Genomic DNA, 18,497 nt, shown 5'->3' with positions numbered 1-18,497 from the left:
GTAGGGGGCTATATTTAAAGAGGAGTTGCACCCACTTTTACAAGGTGGTCTTAAACGAAAGACCACCCCTCCTTATTGGAGATCTATTTTTTTTTTTTTCTTTACTACCTTTTTTTTTTTTTAGAAGTTCTAAGTGTACCTCCGTTCTATCTCGGCCGCATCACAGGACATCATGTCCTCTTCTGCAGCCAGCCACCCTCCTTCACCCTCGCTGTCTTCTGGGACCTGAGTGTGTCCCAGAAGACAAGCAGGCCATTCACAAAGTGCCACGTAGCTCGCACATGCATAGTAGAAAACAGTCTGTGAAGCCTGAAAGCTCAACTGCCGATTTCCCTTAACTGGAATGGTGGCACCTGCACCCAAGCCGGTGGACGAATCGACCTTGAGTGGCCGATGTCGTGGGCTCCTTGGACAGGCAAGTGTCCTTATTAAAAGTCAGCAGCTACAGTACTTGTAACTGCTGACTTAAAAAAACAAAACAAAAAAAATACATTTTTGCGATTTGGCACTGTCACTTTAACTGACAAATGCGCAGTCGTGCGACGTACCCAAAACAAAATTGACTTATTTTTTTCCCACAAATAGAGCTCTCTTTTGGTGGTATTTGATAACCTCTGCGGTTTTTAGTTTTTGCGCTATTAAAAAAAAGAAAAAAAAAGCAACAATTTTGAAAAAAAAAAAAAAAACATTTTTTACTTTTTGCTATAATAAATATCCCCCAAAAATAAGAAAAAAACATGTTTTTTCCTCAGTTTAGGCCGATCTGTATTCTTCTATTTTTTTTTTTTACCAAAATAGCAATAAGAGTATATTGATTGGTTTGTGCAAAAATTATAGTGTCGTACAGAATAGGGAATAGATTTATAACATTTTTATTATTATTTTTTTTTTTTACTAGTAATGGCGGCAATCTGCAATTTTTATCATGACTGTGACATTATGGCAGACACATCGGACAATTTTGACACATTTTTGGGACCATTGGCATTAATACAGCGATCAATGCTATAAAATTGCATTGATTACTGTAAAAATGTCAGTGAAGGGGTTAATACTAGGGGATGATCAAGGGGTTAACTGTTCCCTGGGAGGTGATCCTAACTGAAGGGGGAGGGGACTGACTGGAGGAAGTGACAGATCGTGGTTCCTAGCTAATAGAAACACACAATCTGTCACTCCTGTCAGAACACAACAGGGAAGTGTGTGTTTACACACACTCATCCCTATTCTGTCTCTCCTGCTCACAATCGGTTGTGGCCGGCAGTCATCGCGACGATCAGCCATGAGCATCTGCACCCCTGCTGTGCAGCGTGCCTGCTATCCTGACCCCGCGGGTCGACTTATAGCTACGATGGCCTGCGCAGGGGAGCCAACCTGCCGCAGTATAACTGCAGCGGTTGGTCAGGAAGCGGTTAATGTAGGTAATATATTCAGGCGATATGTACAATGCCTATACAGCCAATCAAGTTTACAGGGGTGTTTTTTTTTATAGAAATTTTAAAATTGCACCTCTGTCAAAAAGCAATGTTTGTTTATGAAACTTGGTTTTATTTATGAAGACAGCATGTATCCATGGCTAAATCTGTCTGTAATGCAGGTTCACACCCTAAGGGCCAGTTCACACCAATATGGTTTTTAATTGCATAAATCACACCAGTGCTTGCAGTTATAGAAAAAAACGGTACTAGAAATGCTGTAAAAAGCATCAAAAATGCACTGGAACACACATGTCCTTATTTAAGGTTAAGCAAAAAAAAATAAATAAATAAATAAATAAATAAAAAGGAGGGGTGAAAAGGCACTGGACTGCGTCAAAAATGCATGAAAAATGCTCTGGAACACTTTAAAAATGCATGCAGAAAAGCATCCCAAACCTTGGCACCCCAGATGTTTTGGAACTACATTTCCTATGATGCTCATGCACTCTGCAGTGTAGTTGCGCATCATAGTTCCAAAACATCTGGAGTGCCGGGGTTCGCCATCACTGTTCTATGGTGTGAACTGGCCCTAATACCATAAATAACTCATAATGGCTTTGAGATGCACAATTCTGACATGGAACTTGGAGTCATTCCAGAGATTAGTGACTTCGCTTGTTCTAGGATATTCACTCAAAACAGGGCAGAAGGTTATTGCTCAGTTAAAGTATGGTCCTGGAATATAGGATCTTGTTGGCTGTTTATTGCACAAGTCCAAAAAACACTTAGGCACGAGACCCAGGAAAAACTTCAAACGTCTTTCTAGAATGCCCATCAATGGTGCAGCCCTCCTCCACCAGGGAAGTCCTCGGAACACACTGCAAAAACACACAGGAGGGCACATCCACCTCATGTATTACCATTAAGAACTTTTATTAATTCCACAGACAAATGGGCAATCGCATGAAAAAAAATAAATTAAAAAAGAAAAGAATCAAACCAAACAAACTGATTGGCTCCAGTCGGAACATGAACAAATGTTTGGCTTGGTTCTTTTTTTTTTTTTTTTTTTGCATGCCAGTATCTGTTTGTCTAGGTGTGGCAAGACAGGAAATTCAAGTGTAATGCCAAGGTTTTTGTGCATAGCCACATTGGCAAGTATATTGCATGAAGTTGAAAGCAAGAAATCCTCCACCCAACACTGTCTCTGGTTCCTTTCTATTTCCACCAATCTAGACTGGGCATATTGGGAACTGATTCCAGTAGAGATAGGGAAGCTGGTGTTTTTGAGCCCTGGATAGCGATGGCAGTATTATTGCATGCCTGATATGACTGCAGAGACTGGGGTTAAAATCAGGTCCTGCTCTGGTACAAGAGGAGCAAGTCAAGTGTTGTGCAGGTCTTCAGCAGAGCTAAAATGTTTGCCCAAGCTTTTGCAATCACTCACTCACCTGGTTTCGGCCATAGCTATTCCCATGTGGTGTACTCATACAGAATAGGGTACGTAATAAAGCATGTCTGAGAAGGAGAAACTTGGGTACAGAAAAGGCATGTAGAAAAGCCATCATGGCAAAAGGGCAGGGGGAAGTACCTTATAAGGGGCTCTAGGCAGAAGCGGCAGTAAAATGTGACCTGTGGTGTGATGTAACAACTGGTCCTCAACCTGAATCTAATCTCTAAGTGACTGCATTTTAGTGCAAAGTGTGAAACGTTTACACTGTAAACTGAATACATTCCAAACACAGTTTTTTTTTTTCATAGTAAGAAATAGAAAGGCAAGGCAGGATCTCTATGTTGCTGGTCCCCGGATGTTGCCCGGCGTGGAGTGTATACCCCTCTCCCAGAGGAGGTCTTCAGGGCCTGGTTATCATAGGGAGTAACTATGACCTTAATTCTGTCAAGGGGAGCACCCATGTAGGATTCAGCACCTGACGCAACATTACAGGCCGTCCCCGCAGGTGTTCACCAATACAGATGCATTGTCTCCTAATACAGTAACAGCAGGGAAGCTGATTGAAGATTTTAAAAATAATAAAGTAGTAAATAAAAGAGTGAATTCTCGATAAGGTGTTGGACATGTGTGCTCCCCTAGGACACTAGAAAGATAAAAAAAACAAAAAAAAAACACAACCCACAAAATAACTCACCGATTGGGCAATGGCCATGTGTGTCCTCAAAAGCTTTCAATCACTTGAAAGTAGCAGCCTAAAACCCAGTGTCTATGAATACTCATCCTGTACAATTAAGATGAGCATTCGAAAAGAATGGTGTTATTCATGGCTACCCATGACACTAACCGATTTGAAAAAGGTACAGACTGGCTAAAATGAGATATAGACAGACCTTTGAGATGCGATCACACAAGGACCATATTTAGAGCAGAGATTGGCTCAAACACCCAAAACATACTATATGGCAGTTTTTTTCTAGCCCGAGTAACCAGTGTCCAACATAAGCATGTTAGAGATTTTAAATTATCATTGTTTTAAGTAGCTATTTTTATTTTATTTTTTTCTTTTACGAACAATGCAAGCCATGGTTTGAAAGTTATTCTGGCTAGCTGGCTGTTGGATGTAGCCTACAATTTTCATAAAATGTGCTTGCATAATTCAATACCCAACCATGATTTGTACCTGCATTAGAATTCCTGCAAAAAAAAAAATGCTGAAGGTTTTAAAAGGAAACTTGTTAAAGAAGTGTGGATGCCTCACTGCTGAACACTAGTAGTTTGGTTGTCATGCTCATCCAGTCAATGCCTGTGTATGAGAAGATCACCAAGAAAGGAGCCATGGAACTACTTGCCAAAGAAATACAATATATTTAGCAAATTATGCATAAAAAAAGTCATTAGCCAATGAATATAATGAAATGATCATGAGTGAGCATTCCACAATAACTTGTACAGCAAAGACCCATTGTCAGTGCAATGCCATGCATTGCTGTACATCAAGCCATACTAAAACTCATGGTATGCCCACTGTGTTTCCCATAGCCTTTGAAGGCTTTACAAGACAGGAAAGTGTCATTCTAGAAGCACAGTGGACACCAAGTAAAAAAAAAAAAAATTAAAAAATGTACATCTAATGTTAGTTAGCAAACATCCCTGCTGAAGTCAGAAAGTTCACTTAATTCACATTAAACATATCGGTTTTATATAATTGCAGCAAAATCATGTTTGTGATGGCACTGCAACTTCTTATTAAAAGCAAGCTCCCACTCAGACAAATATAGAAAAAGGTGATCTGTACCAAAATATTCCCACAGGTTCAGAGATTCTGATCCGTATACTGTATAGGAGAACAATGGAAGAAATAGGAGGAGGATTCAGCTAGCATGGTTGCCTGGATCAAAAGATCACTGTACCTAAAATATAAAAGCCTGGCTGCAACTCCAGCAAGCAAGAAAAACACACACAGTTCCACTGCAAAGTGAAACCAAACAATTTATTTGTGCTAAATGAAAAATAAAAAAAATGTACTCAAAAAATAATGCCTTATACATTGTACCGGCTTACAGTATTCTGCTAATTAAGCATTCATTAGTGCCAAGCTGTGCTATTTTTTCTGTAACCTGTCTTGCTTTTTTTTGTTGAATACAAAGCCTCTGGCTGCACAGCCAGTACTTAGCTAAAATTTACTCTTCAACTCACATGGGTGTCTCTGTGTTCAATTTAAATTTGCATTTTAAAATACTCTGCAAAATTAAAAAAAAAAAAAAAAAAAAAAAAAAAAAAGAAGAAAAAAAAAAGTTCCATATATATTTTACATAGCTTGTAAAGCCAATTTTATACACAAAAAAAATAAAAAATAAACTAAGTACGGAGAGTCAGAAATGGATTTGCGGACAGTTTACGGTATAAGATCACCTAAAACTGATACAATTAAATGTTAAGGTCCATTTACAATACATTCCACATATTTAAACAAAGTTGCCCACATTTTTCACTACCATGTTTATTAAATCAATGAGAATTTGGTTTTTGTGACTTTGCATCAGTTATGGGCTGTGCGCAATAGACACTGAACTTGGGGATGGGTCTATGGATAGCTAGCTAAAAATGTAAGTGATTTACAGGCACTGAAGAACTTCAAACCTACCTCCGCATAAAGCCATAAACACATCCTTACTAGCACATGATTTATACATTTAACACTGTGCTTTAATAGGCTTTTTTTTTGCAATAAAACATGCTGTTATATCAGCTTACTGATCTTCTATTACACAGTAAGACTGGCTCTGAGTGACTGGATTCAAAAGTTAGACACCAATGGACCTATGATCACAATATGCACTTTAAAAAGTCAGATTATTTAAATGTAGTGATTTACGGTATGCACGGGATACTAGTAAAACTTTCAACCCATCATGCTTTAGCAAATTCCATGGAAACAAAAATAAAAAAACTGTATCCCTTTTATTACATAAACCTAAAAGCCTCAAGAGAAAAGCCTTTGAGCAGCATGATATAACATTTAGTAAGGTTGTCCCAGCCAGGGTAGTAACGTAGATGTAGCGTCAGTAAACATGAAAGGGGAATTTTGTGGGAACATTAACGTTGTAAGACCCACAACACTGGCTGTATTCTGAGACAAACATTTACAACACAATTAGACAGTGAAGCCTATGTAACCTCAGTGCAAATAAAGTCAAATCTGAATATGACAGGTAAGCCTTTGGCTTTGAGTAAACTGTTCCATGTTGAGTCCAACTCAAGATGCAGAATCTGCAGAGGCCATGCACTAGGGCTGAGAGGGAGGATGCACTGAATTGTGGGAAGTGGCGGACTGAGATGCGGCTGACTGGACTGCAGGTTGCAGTGGAGGAGGTGGTGGTGGTGGAGGCTGCACTGGAGTCTGGGTGTTCGGAGATGGAGGAGGAGTGGGGCGCTTAAACTTGTCAGGACTGTTGCTCCTTCGTGGTGAGGGTCTCTGAAGAGAAAAAGATATACAAAATGTTTACCCAACATCTCGTCCCAGTTTGACATCAACACAAAAAAGGTACACAAAAACTTCAAAACTTTGGAAAGTACAAACTATTGTACATGATAAATATCCCCCAAAATATCTAAAAAAAAAAAAAAAATTTCCTCAGTTTAGGCGAAATGTAATCTAAACATTTTTGGTCTTAAAAAAAAAAAAAAAAAAAAAAAATCCCAATAAGCATATATTGGTTTGTGCAACAAAGTTAGTGTCTACAAAATAGGGGATAATTTTATGCCATTTTTATAATTCTTTTCTTTGTAATGGCGGCGATCAGTGATTTTTATCGTGACTGCAACATTATGGCAGACACATCAGCACTTTTAACACCATTTTGGGACCATTGTCATTTATAAAGCGATCAGTGCTATAAAAATGCACAGGTTACCGTATAAATAACACTGGCCGGGAAGGGGTTAAGTGTGTCCTAGGGAGTGATTCTAACTGAGGGGGATGGGCTACAACTCGCATGACAGTGATCACTGCTCCCGATGACAGCCCAATAAGTGCCCTTTATTAAAGTGGTTAATTTCATTTAAGGGTGAATATTGTGACAGCCATGTATAGCGATCAACCTGATTTATCTAAATACTGTGATTTTATAAAAAAAATTAAATAAAATAAAATAGAAAAAAATAAATAAATCCATGCAGGGTTGGGGCTTTAGCGTTTTCAGTAACTGGTCTGCAATTACAGCCTTTGTTTTCTTCCCACAAACGTTTTAATGTGCGACAAGGTGAAGAATAGAACATTTCAAATAAATGAGCACAGTAGATTTGGATGGTATTCCCCACTTTCCAAAAAAGGGAAGGAAAAATATGAATGCCACTAGCATAGTGAAGGTGACCATACTTACTGTAATCCCGTGGGATGAGCCCATGTGCTGCACATGTAAACCTGGAGAATTGAAGTAAGACATTCCAGCTCTAGTGAGGGAGGTTGGAGGCGTGAATCCCACATTGTGACTTGCATAGGACAAGCCTAGGAAACAAATAAGTTTATTACATTCAGGTACCTCAACTGTTCTAAAACACAATTTATAGTTTATATAATGGTCACCAATGGCAGATCAAAGAACTGAAAAAATAATGCGTGTAGGGATGGAGGATGTTTATTGAAGGACAGCTATCATTTGAGGGCATAAATATCCAGAAATCCCTTCTCACCTTTCCCTGCAAAATAATTCTACTGTGGTAAACACTTCTGATAGAATTTCATAGATATTTATATACCGTAAATCCTTGGACTAAAGCCCAAATCATTCCCGAAATGTGCTTGTATTCCAAAGCACTCCTATATCAAAGCAAATTTCCCCAGAAGAAATAATGGAAACTCAGATGATTCGTTCCACAGGCATTTATTCAAAAGTCTCTCAGTCTATAGTCCATGTAAAAAGATTATACCAATGTGACTTAAAGGCAACTTCGGGGGATGCCTGGGTAATCTTCCTGCAATGTCAGATCCAAATCACATCAATTAAGATGAGGATCAGACTTGGGGCTCATGCACACTACAGCTTAAAAAAAAACAAAAAACTGCTTTTACTGGCATTTGACCTTTTATTTCAGCTTAAAGAAGCTGTGCTTTTTGTCATGCTCTTGTGCACATTTTTATTGAGCTTCTTTAAACTTCTTTGAGCATAAGCGTTTTTTTCACAAGCCCTTCCTAAAGCGATACTAGAGTCTTTTTTTTCTCTCGTAAAATAACAAACATGGTATACTTGCCTGATCGGAGAAGTGGCTTTGCACAGAGCAGCCCAGATCTTCCTCTTCTCGGGTCTCTTGCTGCCGCTCCTGGCCCCTCCCTCCTGTCGAGTGCCCCTACAGCATGCAGCTTGTCATGGGGGCAACCGAACAGAGCCGCAGATTTGTGTCCCCATTCAGACACCGAGCCGTGGTTCGGCCCCGCCCCCTCTCTCCTCTTATTGGAGAACTGACATTGATTGAGAGCAGCAGGAGTCAATAGTGCCGCTGCTGTATCTCAGCCATTCAGAAGGGAGAGTTCTGGGCGGTCAAGGCACTTATGAACATCGCTGGATCGCGATGGGGCTTATATAAGTATCAGGGGGGGCTGCCGCACACTGGGTGCCTGTTCACACCGAGGCAGCGTGACTTGCAGCACGACTGCCTCAGGCGACCTGGACACGACAGCAGTGGGCGACTTGCAAAACGACTCCTCTATAGAAGTCAATGTAAGTCGCCCCAAAGTCGTACAGGAATCTTTTTTTCTGATTCCGGAGCGACTCATGGTTCCATTGTACAGAACGGGACGCAACTTCACAGGCAGCTAAGTTGCCTGACAAATCGTCCCAGTGTGAACCAGCTATGAAGCTTTTTTATCTTAATACACAGGATGCAATAAGAAAAACATTCTTTCTGCCTTTAGAATCGCTTTAAAGTCTTTGGGCACAAATCAGATAAAAATCATTTTGAAGTAGTACAGAAAACTTTTCTAAAGTCGGACCGACTAGTGCGAAGACAGCTCTCAATGACTTAAATGAGATTTCTCTTCTTACATACATGACACTACTCGTATTGCAAGACCTTGCTCGTTTCTCAAGTTAAAGTTGACATAAAAAAAGTGCTCCTTTTGTAAAAAACTTGCAGACCAAGTTACTCACAATCCAAAGTTTTACCGTATAGCTACTGCCAACACAGACAGCACATCTACTACACTTGAATAGTTCCCTACCATTAAGTATGCAGAAGTTTCATTCTTCTTGTCGGTCTCAGGGAGACAAATAAGTACAAAAATGAAGAAAGAGAATGTCACTCAGTGTAGCATTTTTTGTCATCACAATTAAAAAGTGATCGTAAAAATTGCTACAGAGTGGTGCTCTCTCCTGGTTTCTTTTTGTACCCATTTTTTACTGGGAGTTCCCTGGTTCCTGTGTTAGGCCCCTTTCACCCATACGGACATTATGTCCGTATTTCATCCATCCGTTTGCGGATGAAATACGGACATACATGCATCCCTATGGGATAGCGGGTGTCTGCGGATAAACATCCGCAGACACCCACTATCGTCCGCCTCCACTATTGTCCGATTCTGCAGAAGGAGGAAAATCCCATTTTTCTATCCGTCTGCAGAGTGGATCAGATGAACACAGACAGACGGTCCGTGCTCATCCGATCCCCCATAGAGGAGAGCGGAGAGCTGACAGGGCGGTCCCCGCACAGTGTGCTGGGACCGCCCTGGCCGCCGCCGGCTCAGCGGGGACAACGGAGTGATCCCCGCTGAGCGAGCGGATCATCACTGATCCGCCCCATGTGAAAGGGGCCTTAATTAGAGATCGCAGACACCATCTGCGACTCCCCTGAGCAGAGAATATTTTTAGTCCATTTTTACAATATAACTATTGGCTATAAGTAAATATTTTCCATCCAGTATTTCTTTTTATTGTGCCTTATAGCAAGATATTAAAAAAATGGCTGTGTACAGGGGCTTTTTTTTATGTCGATCCATTCTTAACCTCCAGGAGACAGGTTGGTCATTATAATTTGAGTAGTGATAAGCACAGGTGCAGTAGCTGGCTCCTAGGATGCAGATGAGCTAAATCAAACCAGGCAGCAGATTTCTAACCTATATTTAATGATACATTTGCTATTGTGTTTGATATTTTGCATTAGAGAGCAAGAATAAAGAACCGTGGTAAAGGAAAGTTTCAGCAGAAAAAGGAAACATTATCAATCTGCTATAATAACCTCTTAACTGCAACATTTTTCTCTACCTATGCTATCTGTGGCATCAGACTGAGATAAATTAAATTACCAGGTTTTAATGCGGTTTCCTTGCACATAACAAACTTTTCATGAGTAATGATTGCTGTCCAAACACTCAGAGCTAAAATGTATGTATGTATAAATGTATATAGAGCAGATTGTATGGCAACCATCCCTACTCTGCCCTTACTACCAAAATTCAAAAGCCAGTAAAGAAATTCCCACAATCGGCACGATTTTTACATCCCTTGTAAATCCATACGACTACTTCAGTGAATATACAGTATACTACTACTGTTCATGAGAATTTTGCACAATGCAACACTGTGTGAAAAAGCTATGAGTGAAGCAACCATTCCTTGACATGTGCAACATTCTAGTCTGGGGCACAAACTCTCAACAAGGTTAGTCCCACTGCCTCAGATCTACATTGTATGGACACATGGACTAGGGAATACACGCTTATATAAAAGAGTCTTGCATTTCAGCTGTTTTTCTTTGTGGCAAGTTCTTTTAGTACAAGAACTAAAGCGCAATTACCAGGAGAAATGGGTCGGCTGGAACTTGGGGATGGTGTGTAGGGAATAGGACTGGATACGGTACGTGGTCTTAATCCTTGAGCAGACATCTCATTAAAATACCTGTAGTAAAAAAATAAAAATAAAAATGTATTAAAAGAAAATAAAAAAAAAAGCAGGATTGTGCATAAAGTGAATATAATCATAAATATATAAAACACACATTTATAAACATAACATAAAAATTTATTTAAAAAAAAAATGTGTTTAGAGAAATACAGGGGCTGCCACTCCTGAAAATGCTAGTTGCCTGGCTGTCCTGATCTAAAGAGATTTGATATTTTATTGACCCAGAATCAGTATGCATATCTGTTTTGCTTTAAAAATATTGAAGAGGGAAGAAAAAGGAGACCAATTGGTCCTTCAAATCTGCCCCATTTCTATCCATTTATCTTTTTTTTAAACTTTAAATTGAATACATATCTTTGTTTGTCCCAAGCTCATTTGAATACACTTACTGTTGATGATCTCACTACCCTCTGCTGGAAGTCTAATCCAAGCAGCAATAAAAAAAAAAAAAAAAAAAAAAAAAAAAAAAAAAAAAAAAAAAAAAAAAAAAAAAAAAACACACACCACAACATGTTCTAGGACCACTAAGGTATTGTATTTTGACAGTAGGGCGACTGTCAGAATACAATGATCAGTGATGCCGGCTATATTCAGCAGCACTGATCCATGGGGAAAACCCCAAGTTAAAGGCCAACAGCAGGCAAACAAATATTGTTTAACGGACAAGTTCACCTTTACTAACATGTTACAGCCAAAGGCATGTTTTTTACATCCAATAAGAGGCTTACATGGACTAAACTACGTGGCATGCTCACCAATGCCAGGCGGACAAGATGGGTGAACTAGAAACACTGTTGAATGAGGTGGATTTAGATTTTGTGGGCATTTCAGAGACCTAATTCAACAGCTCGTGATTGGCTGGCAACCATTCAAGGTTATTCCCTTTAACGTAGGGATAGAGCGGGTAAAAAAGGGGGAGGGGTATGCCTATCAACAATAATGTACAAGTGAATGTGAGAGATGACATCAATAAGGGAGCTAGGGAGGAATCCTTATGGGTAGAGCTCCAAAGGGATGAAGCAAAGGAAAATACTGAGCATATGCTAACCTGAGGGAGGAGGGGGAGACTGAAATCCTATCACAATTTGGATTAGCAGAAAGGATGGGAAGTGTTATTATGGGGGATTTTAATTATCCAGATAAAGACTGGGTGGAGGGAACCACACAATCATCTAAGGCTTGCCAGTTCCTAAAGGTCTTGCAGGTCCATTTCATGGGTTAGATAGTACACAAGCACCAACTAGAAACAAGACGTTACTAGATCTACCGATTACCAACAATACAGACCTAATTACAGATGTGGAAATAGAGGGTAATTTAGGAAACCGCGACCACAGGTCAATTGGCTTCAGTATAAAATCACAATCAAGGGGAACAAAAAAAAGACACTGAATTTCAAAAAGAACCAACTTCCCTAAACTATGAACCTTGCTAGAAGATTAAATTGTGATAAAATCTTAGAAACGAAAATACGGAGGAGATGGGTTTGCTTTAAGAGCATATTAAATAAGGGCATTAGCCAGTGCATGCCATTGGGAAATACATTTAAAAGAGAACAAAAGTCCTGGATGGCTTAACTCCAATTTTAAAATGCATATAAAAGCAAATGAGAAGGCTCTCAAAAAAGACAAGGGATCATCATCAGCATTCAGACATCACAAAGACTGCAACAAGATATGCAAGGGTGCCATTAGGGCGGCTAAGATAGAAAACGAAAGACACACAGTGGAGGAGAGCAAAAAAAAAAAAAAAAATCCCAAGAAATTCTTTAAGGATACAAGAGCCAAAATACATCCCTGGGAATTACAGACCAGTTAGCCTAACAAATAGTTTTCAAGCTCTTGGAGGGAATGAGAAGGGACTATATACAAGATTTTGGCAATGAAAACGGTATCATTAGCAGTAATCAGCATGGATTCACAAAGAATGGTTCTTGCAAGAACCAATCTATTAACCTTCTATGAGGAGGTGAGCTGCCATCTTGATGAAGGGAGACCTGTAGACATGGTGTATCTGGATTTTGCAAAAGCATTTGACACAGTTACCCGTAAAAGTTTACTGTATAAAAGGTCCATTGGCATGGATCATAGGGTGAGTACATGGATTGAAAACTGGCTACAAGGCCAAGTTCAAAGGGTGGTGATAAATGAGGAATACTCGGAAATGATCAGGAGTGGGAAGTAGGGTCCCCCCCCAGGGTTCTGTGCTGGGACCAATACTGTTTAATTTATTCATAAACAACCTGTAGGATAGGGAAACCTTACAATAAGATCTGAACAAATTAATGGGGTGGGCAACTACATGTCAAATGAGGTTTAATGTAGAAAAATTTAAAATAATGCATTTGGGTGGCAAAAATATGAAAGAAATCTACTCACTAGGAAATCTCGGAAGGAAAAGGACCTGGGGGTCCTAGTAGATGATAGGCTCAGGAATGGCGTGCAATGCCAAGCTGCTGCTAATAAAGCATGGATTTCATGGATCAAATGACTCAAACACATACATTTTTTTTTTTTTTTTAACACGGATGCGTTAGTGATGCGTTTTTAATAGGAAGGTGTGTTTTTTTGACCAAAAATGTAGCACAGCGGGATTTTTAACACAACGGAAGCGCAAGGGACCAGTGTGAAGATACACAAAGAATTTAAAGGGATGCATTTTTCTTTTCTTGCACGAAAGGTGCCAATAATGGCCGACAAATTCATGATTTAAATTCATGACAATAAAAGTCGATTAAAAGACAAGTTTTAAAGACTCATCTTCGGTTTTTGTCCAAGTGCCTTCTGCATTTTCAGTTTTGATACCAAAATTTCCATTCAATGCGCTTCTAGCAAAAGCATTTAATGGTGACTGGTTTTGAGATTACAAGAATTCCCTAACTATATTGCCATGTACCAAGTCATTGCCAAGTCCCATAAACTGGATTATATTTAGATCAACAGGAGATCGCCTATTGTAAAAAACAAAAAAAATAAAAAATACTTTAAAGCAGAACTAAAGCTTTTTTTTATTTTTTATTTTTACAAACATTACTGGCAGATAGCATTTAGAAACTATTACGCATCTCCTTCTGCCTGTCATTGTTTCTTCTGAATATATTGTGCAGTGCAGTGTACATTCTAGATATGCCTTTGGTGTTGGGATGAATGCATTCATGTGCATCAACCCAGGCCAATCAATTAAGGTGGCCAAAGACGTCAAAACCAGACAATGACCAGGAGATATCAGTGGCAGCAATGGAGCATGTGTGAGATTGTAGCCATTGCATTGCTGAAGGGGGGACTCGGGAAGCTCTGCTGATTTCTATCATCCAATCATGTGCAAGCAAAAAAAAAATCTGTTTTTCACTTTTCTGGCATGTGATTGGGTATTCTTTGCAGAGTGACACTTTACCTCATTTACTAAGCTTTGGAGCAACTGCACTTGCAGTGCACAGTATATTTGCCTTTAGTAAATCAACCCCAATGTATTAAGAAGGTACATCAACCACAAGACCTCTCATCATCCATTTCTAAGCTGGACTCGCTTTCAGAGAGCTGTCTGCACAGGGCTTCTCGTCTCTCCATTTCTCTCTGAAGTTTCCTCTGAAGTCGCAGGTTTTCTTCCCTCATATGACGCTCTTCTTCCAAATACTGTGCCATCTTCTCTGTATCTGCACATGATGAACAGACATTAAGCTAATGTTATTACAGTAGTATTACCATAAAGCTTAGAGTGCAATATAGGATTTTTTTAATCACCATGAGATCCTTTTCTTGGTGTCTATTTAACACAGGAAATCTTCACCTCCAGTTATACTGCCACCAACAGGAAGATTGGTAAACAAAAAACTGCAGGCCAGCCCAGACAACCTTTGCTACTATCAATTTGCCCCAGTTGTGTAGCAAGCAATACCAAGAGCATGACCATAAACACATAGGGCTAGGAAATGTAAAGAGGAAAGGATTGCGCTACTCCCGACCAGCCCAGATGACTAAACAATAAGGAGCAGCCTCAGCCTACATGTCTCCACCACCACCACACACCCTGTGCATTAAAACTGAGTCCAGTAGCCATTCCTAATGTGCTTGAAGCAGAATTGTTTACAGAGCCAAATACCTTACAGTACAATTGTACATTTAGTTATAAATTTGTACTTGACCTTGTAGTTTCTATAAAAACGTCAGTGTAAAGGTTACTCTTAAAGAGAATTCCTGCTACCTATATTGCTTGCAGCCTCCTTGTTCTGAGTGTATCCTATTAGAAAATCTGCCCCTAGCAGAGAAAATGTTCATTCAGTTCACTGCAGAGCCCATCTCCTGGTTTAAAATTGCACTCTATTAGTGTCAAACTTGTTCACAGCAGATATGGAGACAAACCAGACCTAGGTCTTGCTTCTGTATAGAAGATTTATCCTCAGTAAATCGCCATATTACCAGACAAACATCACAAATGCATGCAAGAGCAGACATGATTTAGGACCTGTTCACACTAGAATGCTGTGTGGGAAAGCTGCGTTCTGTGCAGGTTTTCTTCACCACATTAAAATTATACTGCCCTTGCGAAGTGCAGCCAGTGCAAAGTTAGCAACACCCTAAATGTAGGTCAAAAAACAGTTTGTGCACACCTCATCACATGGTACAAATGTACCTTGTGATTCTGTTGCAATGAGTTTCCATAAGTAGAGCATGCACTACTTTTAGTGTGGTGCGCTTTCAGCCCATCCCATTCAAACGAATGGCTGAAATCGCACAGCCCAGAATTGCATGCGAATCGCACAGGAACGTAAAGTGCGATTCTGTGCAACATGCAGTTCCTAGTGTTCATGGGCCCTTAAGGCTCCTTTCACAGGCTTTCCCATCAGGTCCGCCTGTCAGTTTTTCAGGCGGACCTGATCGGACGCTCCATTCACTTCTATGGAGTAGCAGACGTCGGCGTTGACATGTCTGCCGACGCCCGCTGCTATCCAATCCGGTCTGTGAAATCCAGATGGACGGAAACCCCATTTTCCATCTGTCTAGTGGAACGGATTGGGTAAAAACAGACAGGTGGTCCGTTTTCATACAATCTACCCATAGAGGAGAACAGGGCTCTGACAGGTATGTCTCAGCACAGTAAGCGGTGACGGACCAATCATCCACCTGCTCAGCAGGGATCGGCAGATAGAGCAAAGCTGAGCTCGCGGGGCAGACCGTGTGAAAAAGCCCTAAAGTGAAATTTGCGTTATTCTTTAAATTTCAAAGTTTTAGAACCGGAAAACAATTTTCATCTTTTTAGCCAGGCAAAATATACTGCATATGAATATTTCACTAAATGAGCAGGTGCCATATTACCATTCTTTTCTTCAACAAACTCACAATGCAGTGCTGTTAATAGTAGGGTTTTGTTTTTTCCCCCTTTTATACTTACCTAGGTGCATGCAGCTTCAGACTGATGTTGCATCTGTCCCCCGGCGTGTCTGCACTGAGAACCGAGCCATCGAACATCGCCGATGGCTCGGTTTTCACACATCCCCAAGAGAGCTGCTGACTGTCAATCAGCGTCTCTCCTCTCTACTCCTCCATGTTTACTGGAGCGCTGAGCTGTGAAGGGGTGGGAAATGGCCATTTCTGGCTCAGAGGCTGAGACAGGCATCAATCCACTGATTCCATGGATGCACTACGAATTACACGCCTTTGACCCATAGGAGAAGCCCAGCTAAACTAAGGCTCAGGGTGGACTTCTTATAGTGTGGACCTGAATAGCAGTTAAAGTCAGAAAAGGGGTATAATCCCTTCCCACATTTGTATGGGTTTTCCATTACATAAGCTTTCACACTGATCTGTGGTAAACAGGTATATGCATTTTGACACTTTTTGATGCAATTCAGTGCGTTTTCTGGTTCCCTGCACCTGTGAAAAATGGACGCAACTCAAAAAAGGCACCAAAAATGTGCAAACGTGGTGCGTTTTGTTTTATGTGCTTTAGCTGCATTTTCCATTCATTTCAATGGGGTGCTGAGTTTTTGGTGTGGTTTTCAAAATCGCTCAAAACTTTGCAGCAAAACGTTTCATAATGCACTGCACCCCCAGCAAAGTGGTGTGAGGAGTCCCATAATATTTAAAGAGGAATAGTTTAGGATGTGCTTTTGCCACGCTGGAAAGGTGAGTTGTAGTGAAGCAAGAGCACATAAAGTGTGAAAGCAGCCTAAGGTTTGCAGACAATGCTGGTCTCGTCTTAGAAAGCCTAGCATGCTCTTAAAACATAGCGCCATGGAAGCACCTTGTATTAAACACTTAAAGTGGTTGTAAATGTTCATTAAAAAAAAAAAAAAAAAACACAGGTCTAAAAACTTACCTGCTCTGTGCAATGGTTTTGCACAGAGCAGGCCCGAGCCTCTTATTCTGGGGGTGCCCTGCCAGCAATCCAGGCTCCTCCCCTTCATTGGGTGCCCCCACGGAAAGCCGCTTTCCATGTGCACACCTGTGCGGACTCACTCCCGAACCCTGCTGCTGTGCCCCATGCTCCAATGGCACAGCTTTTGACAGCAGCGGGAGCCAATGGCTACTGCTGCTATCCACCTGTCCAAAGAGGAGAACAACAGCGGCTGGAGTCGCTGAGCTCATGCTTTAACAGGCAACTGATTAGCTGTGAAAAAACAGCCGATTTACAAAGCCACAATTTCATTAGTACAAAAAGGGTAACCTTTCTTATCTCTTGGAAATGCCAGAAAACAAAGTACACAAGGACATGAGCAAGATGAAACGCTGCGGATAAAATTATCAAGAGGCATTCATTATGAACAAAGCAGTGTCCAGACAGGAATTTGTTGGTTTTAGCGCACATGAATGATGACAGTATCAGCTAATCTGCTTCAAAAATCTCTAGCCAAGGAAAAAATAACATTCATATAAGAGTTAATGAAAAAGAATGGGAATCCACTAAAAAAATCTATCAATATCCAAGGTAATGGGCAGGTAGAGGACAAAGCTCATTGTAAACTGTTGGATCACTGCACATTATAAATGTACACTCACTGCTTTTTTAGCAGCAGAATTTACTCCCAGATTTTATTCTTTCCCTGTTACTTACACACAGCTGCTCCCCTTCCTAGCCTACCATTTCCCCTTATTTTCTTATCCTCTTTCCTTGCACAGGAATCTCTGTAGCATAAACCGAAGTCATCTGTCCACCCAACGGCTCCAACATTGAGAACCGAGCAAGCAAAGCAGATCACTTGGTTCTCACAGCTCTCTGAACACAGAGCTGCTGACTGTTAGCAGTTCTCTGCTGTGCATTCTCCAACCCCACTCAGTGGAGTGCTGGCCTGTGGAGGGGGCGGAAGTGGCTGGCAGAGAGGCTGAGCCGGGTGCCGGTCCAGGCACGTGGGCAAATCCTGACTCCCATTGTCGCGATCTTGTCCGAGCCTGGACTGGCACTGTCGTCAGCAGACTTCAGCCCACTGTAAGTTGAAAATGGGTCACAGGAATGCAAAAAAGGATGGTACTTCTTTCAATAAAATTGTCATCTTTAACCACTTAAGGACCGGGCCTATTTTTCAGACTCCATGTTTACAAGTTAAAACCGCTTTTCTTTTTTGCTTGAAAATTACTTAGAACCCCCAAACATAATATTATAATAAATTATATATACCGTATATACTCGAGTATAGGCCGACCCGAATATAAGCCGAGGCCCCCAATTTACCCCCAAAAAAACTGGCAAACTTATTGACTCGTGTATAAGCCGAGGGTGAGACATGCCTGTCCATCC

General features: G+C 40.6%; 1 protein-coding gene across 1 annotated transcript in view; it reads right to left on the bottom strand.

Annotated features, from left to right (window-relative positions):
• Positions 1 to 4,847: 4,847 nt before the first annotated feature.
• The window catches only part of CCDC6 (coiled-coil domain containing 6), a 74,429-nt gene continuing 60,779 nt past the window's right edge, over positions 4,848 to 18,497 (bottom strand). The window contains exons 6-9 of the mRNA XM_077454119.1: positions 14,262 to 14,418; positions 10,660 to 10,760; positions 7,254 to 7,378; positions 4,848 to 6,346 (exon numbers count right to left, since the gene is read on the bottom strand). Coding sequence (XP_077310245.1) covers positions 6,158 to 6,346; positions 7,254 to 7,378; positions 10,660 to 10,760; positions 14,262 to 14,418 — 572 coding nt within the window. The 3' untranslated portion in view covers positions 4,848 to 6,157. The remainder of the gene's footprint in view (positions 6,347 to 7,253; positions 7,379 to 10,659; positions 10,761 to 14,261; positions 14,419 to 18,497) is intronic.

The sequence above is a fragment of the Lithobates pipiens genome, unplaced genomic scaffold (assembly GCF_037356315.1).
Source record: "Lithobates pipiens isolate NorthernLeopardFrog02 unplaced genomic scaffold, aLitPip1_a1.2 Scaffold_25, whole genome shotgun sequence".
Lineage (NCBI taxonomy): Eukaryota > Metazoa > Chordata > Amphibia > Anura > Ranidae > Lithobates > Lithobates pipiens.
Note: the sequence above shows the minus strand (reverse complement) of the source record. Positions and strands in the feature narration are given on the sequence as shown.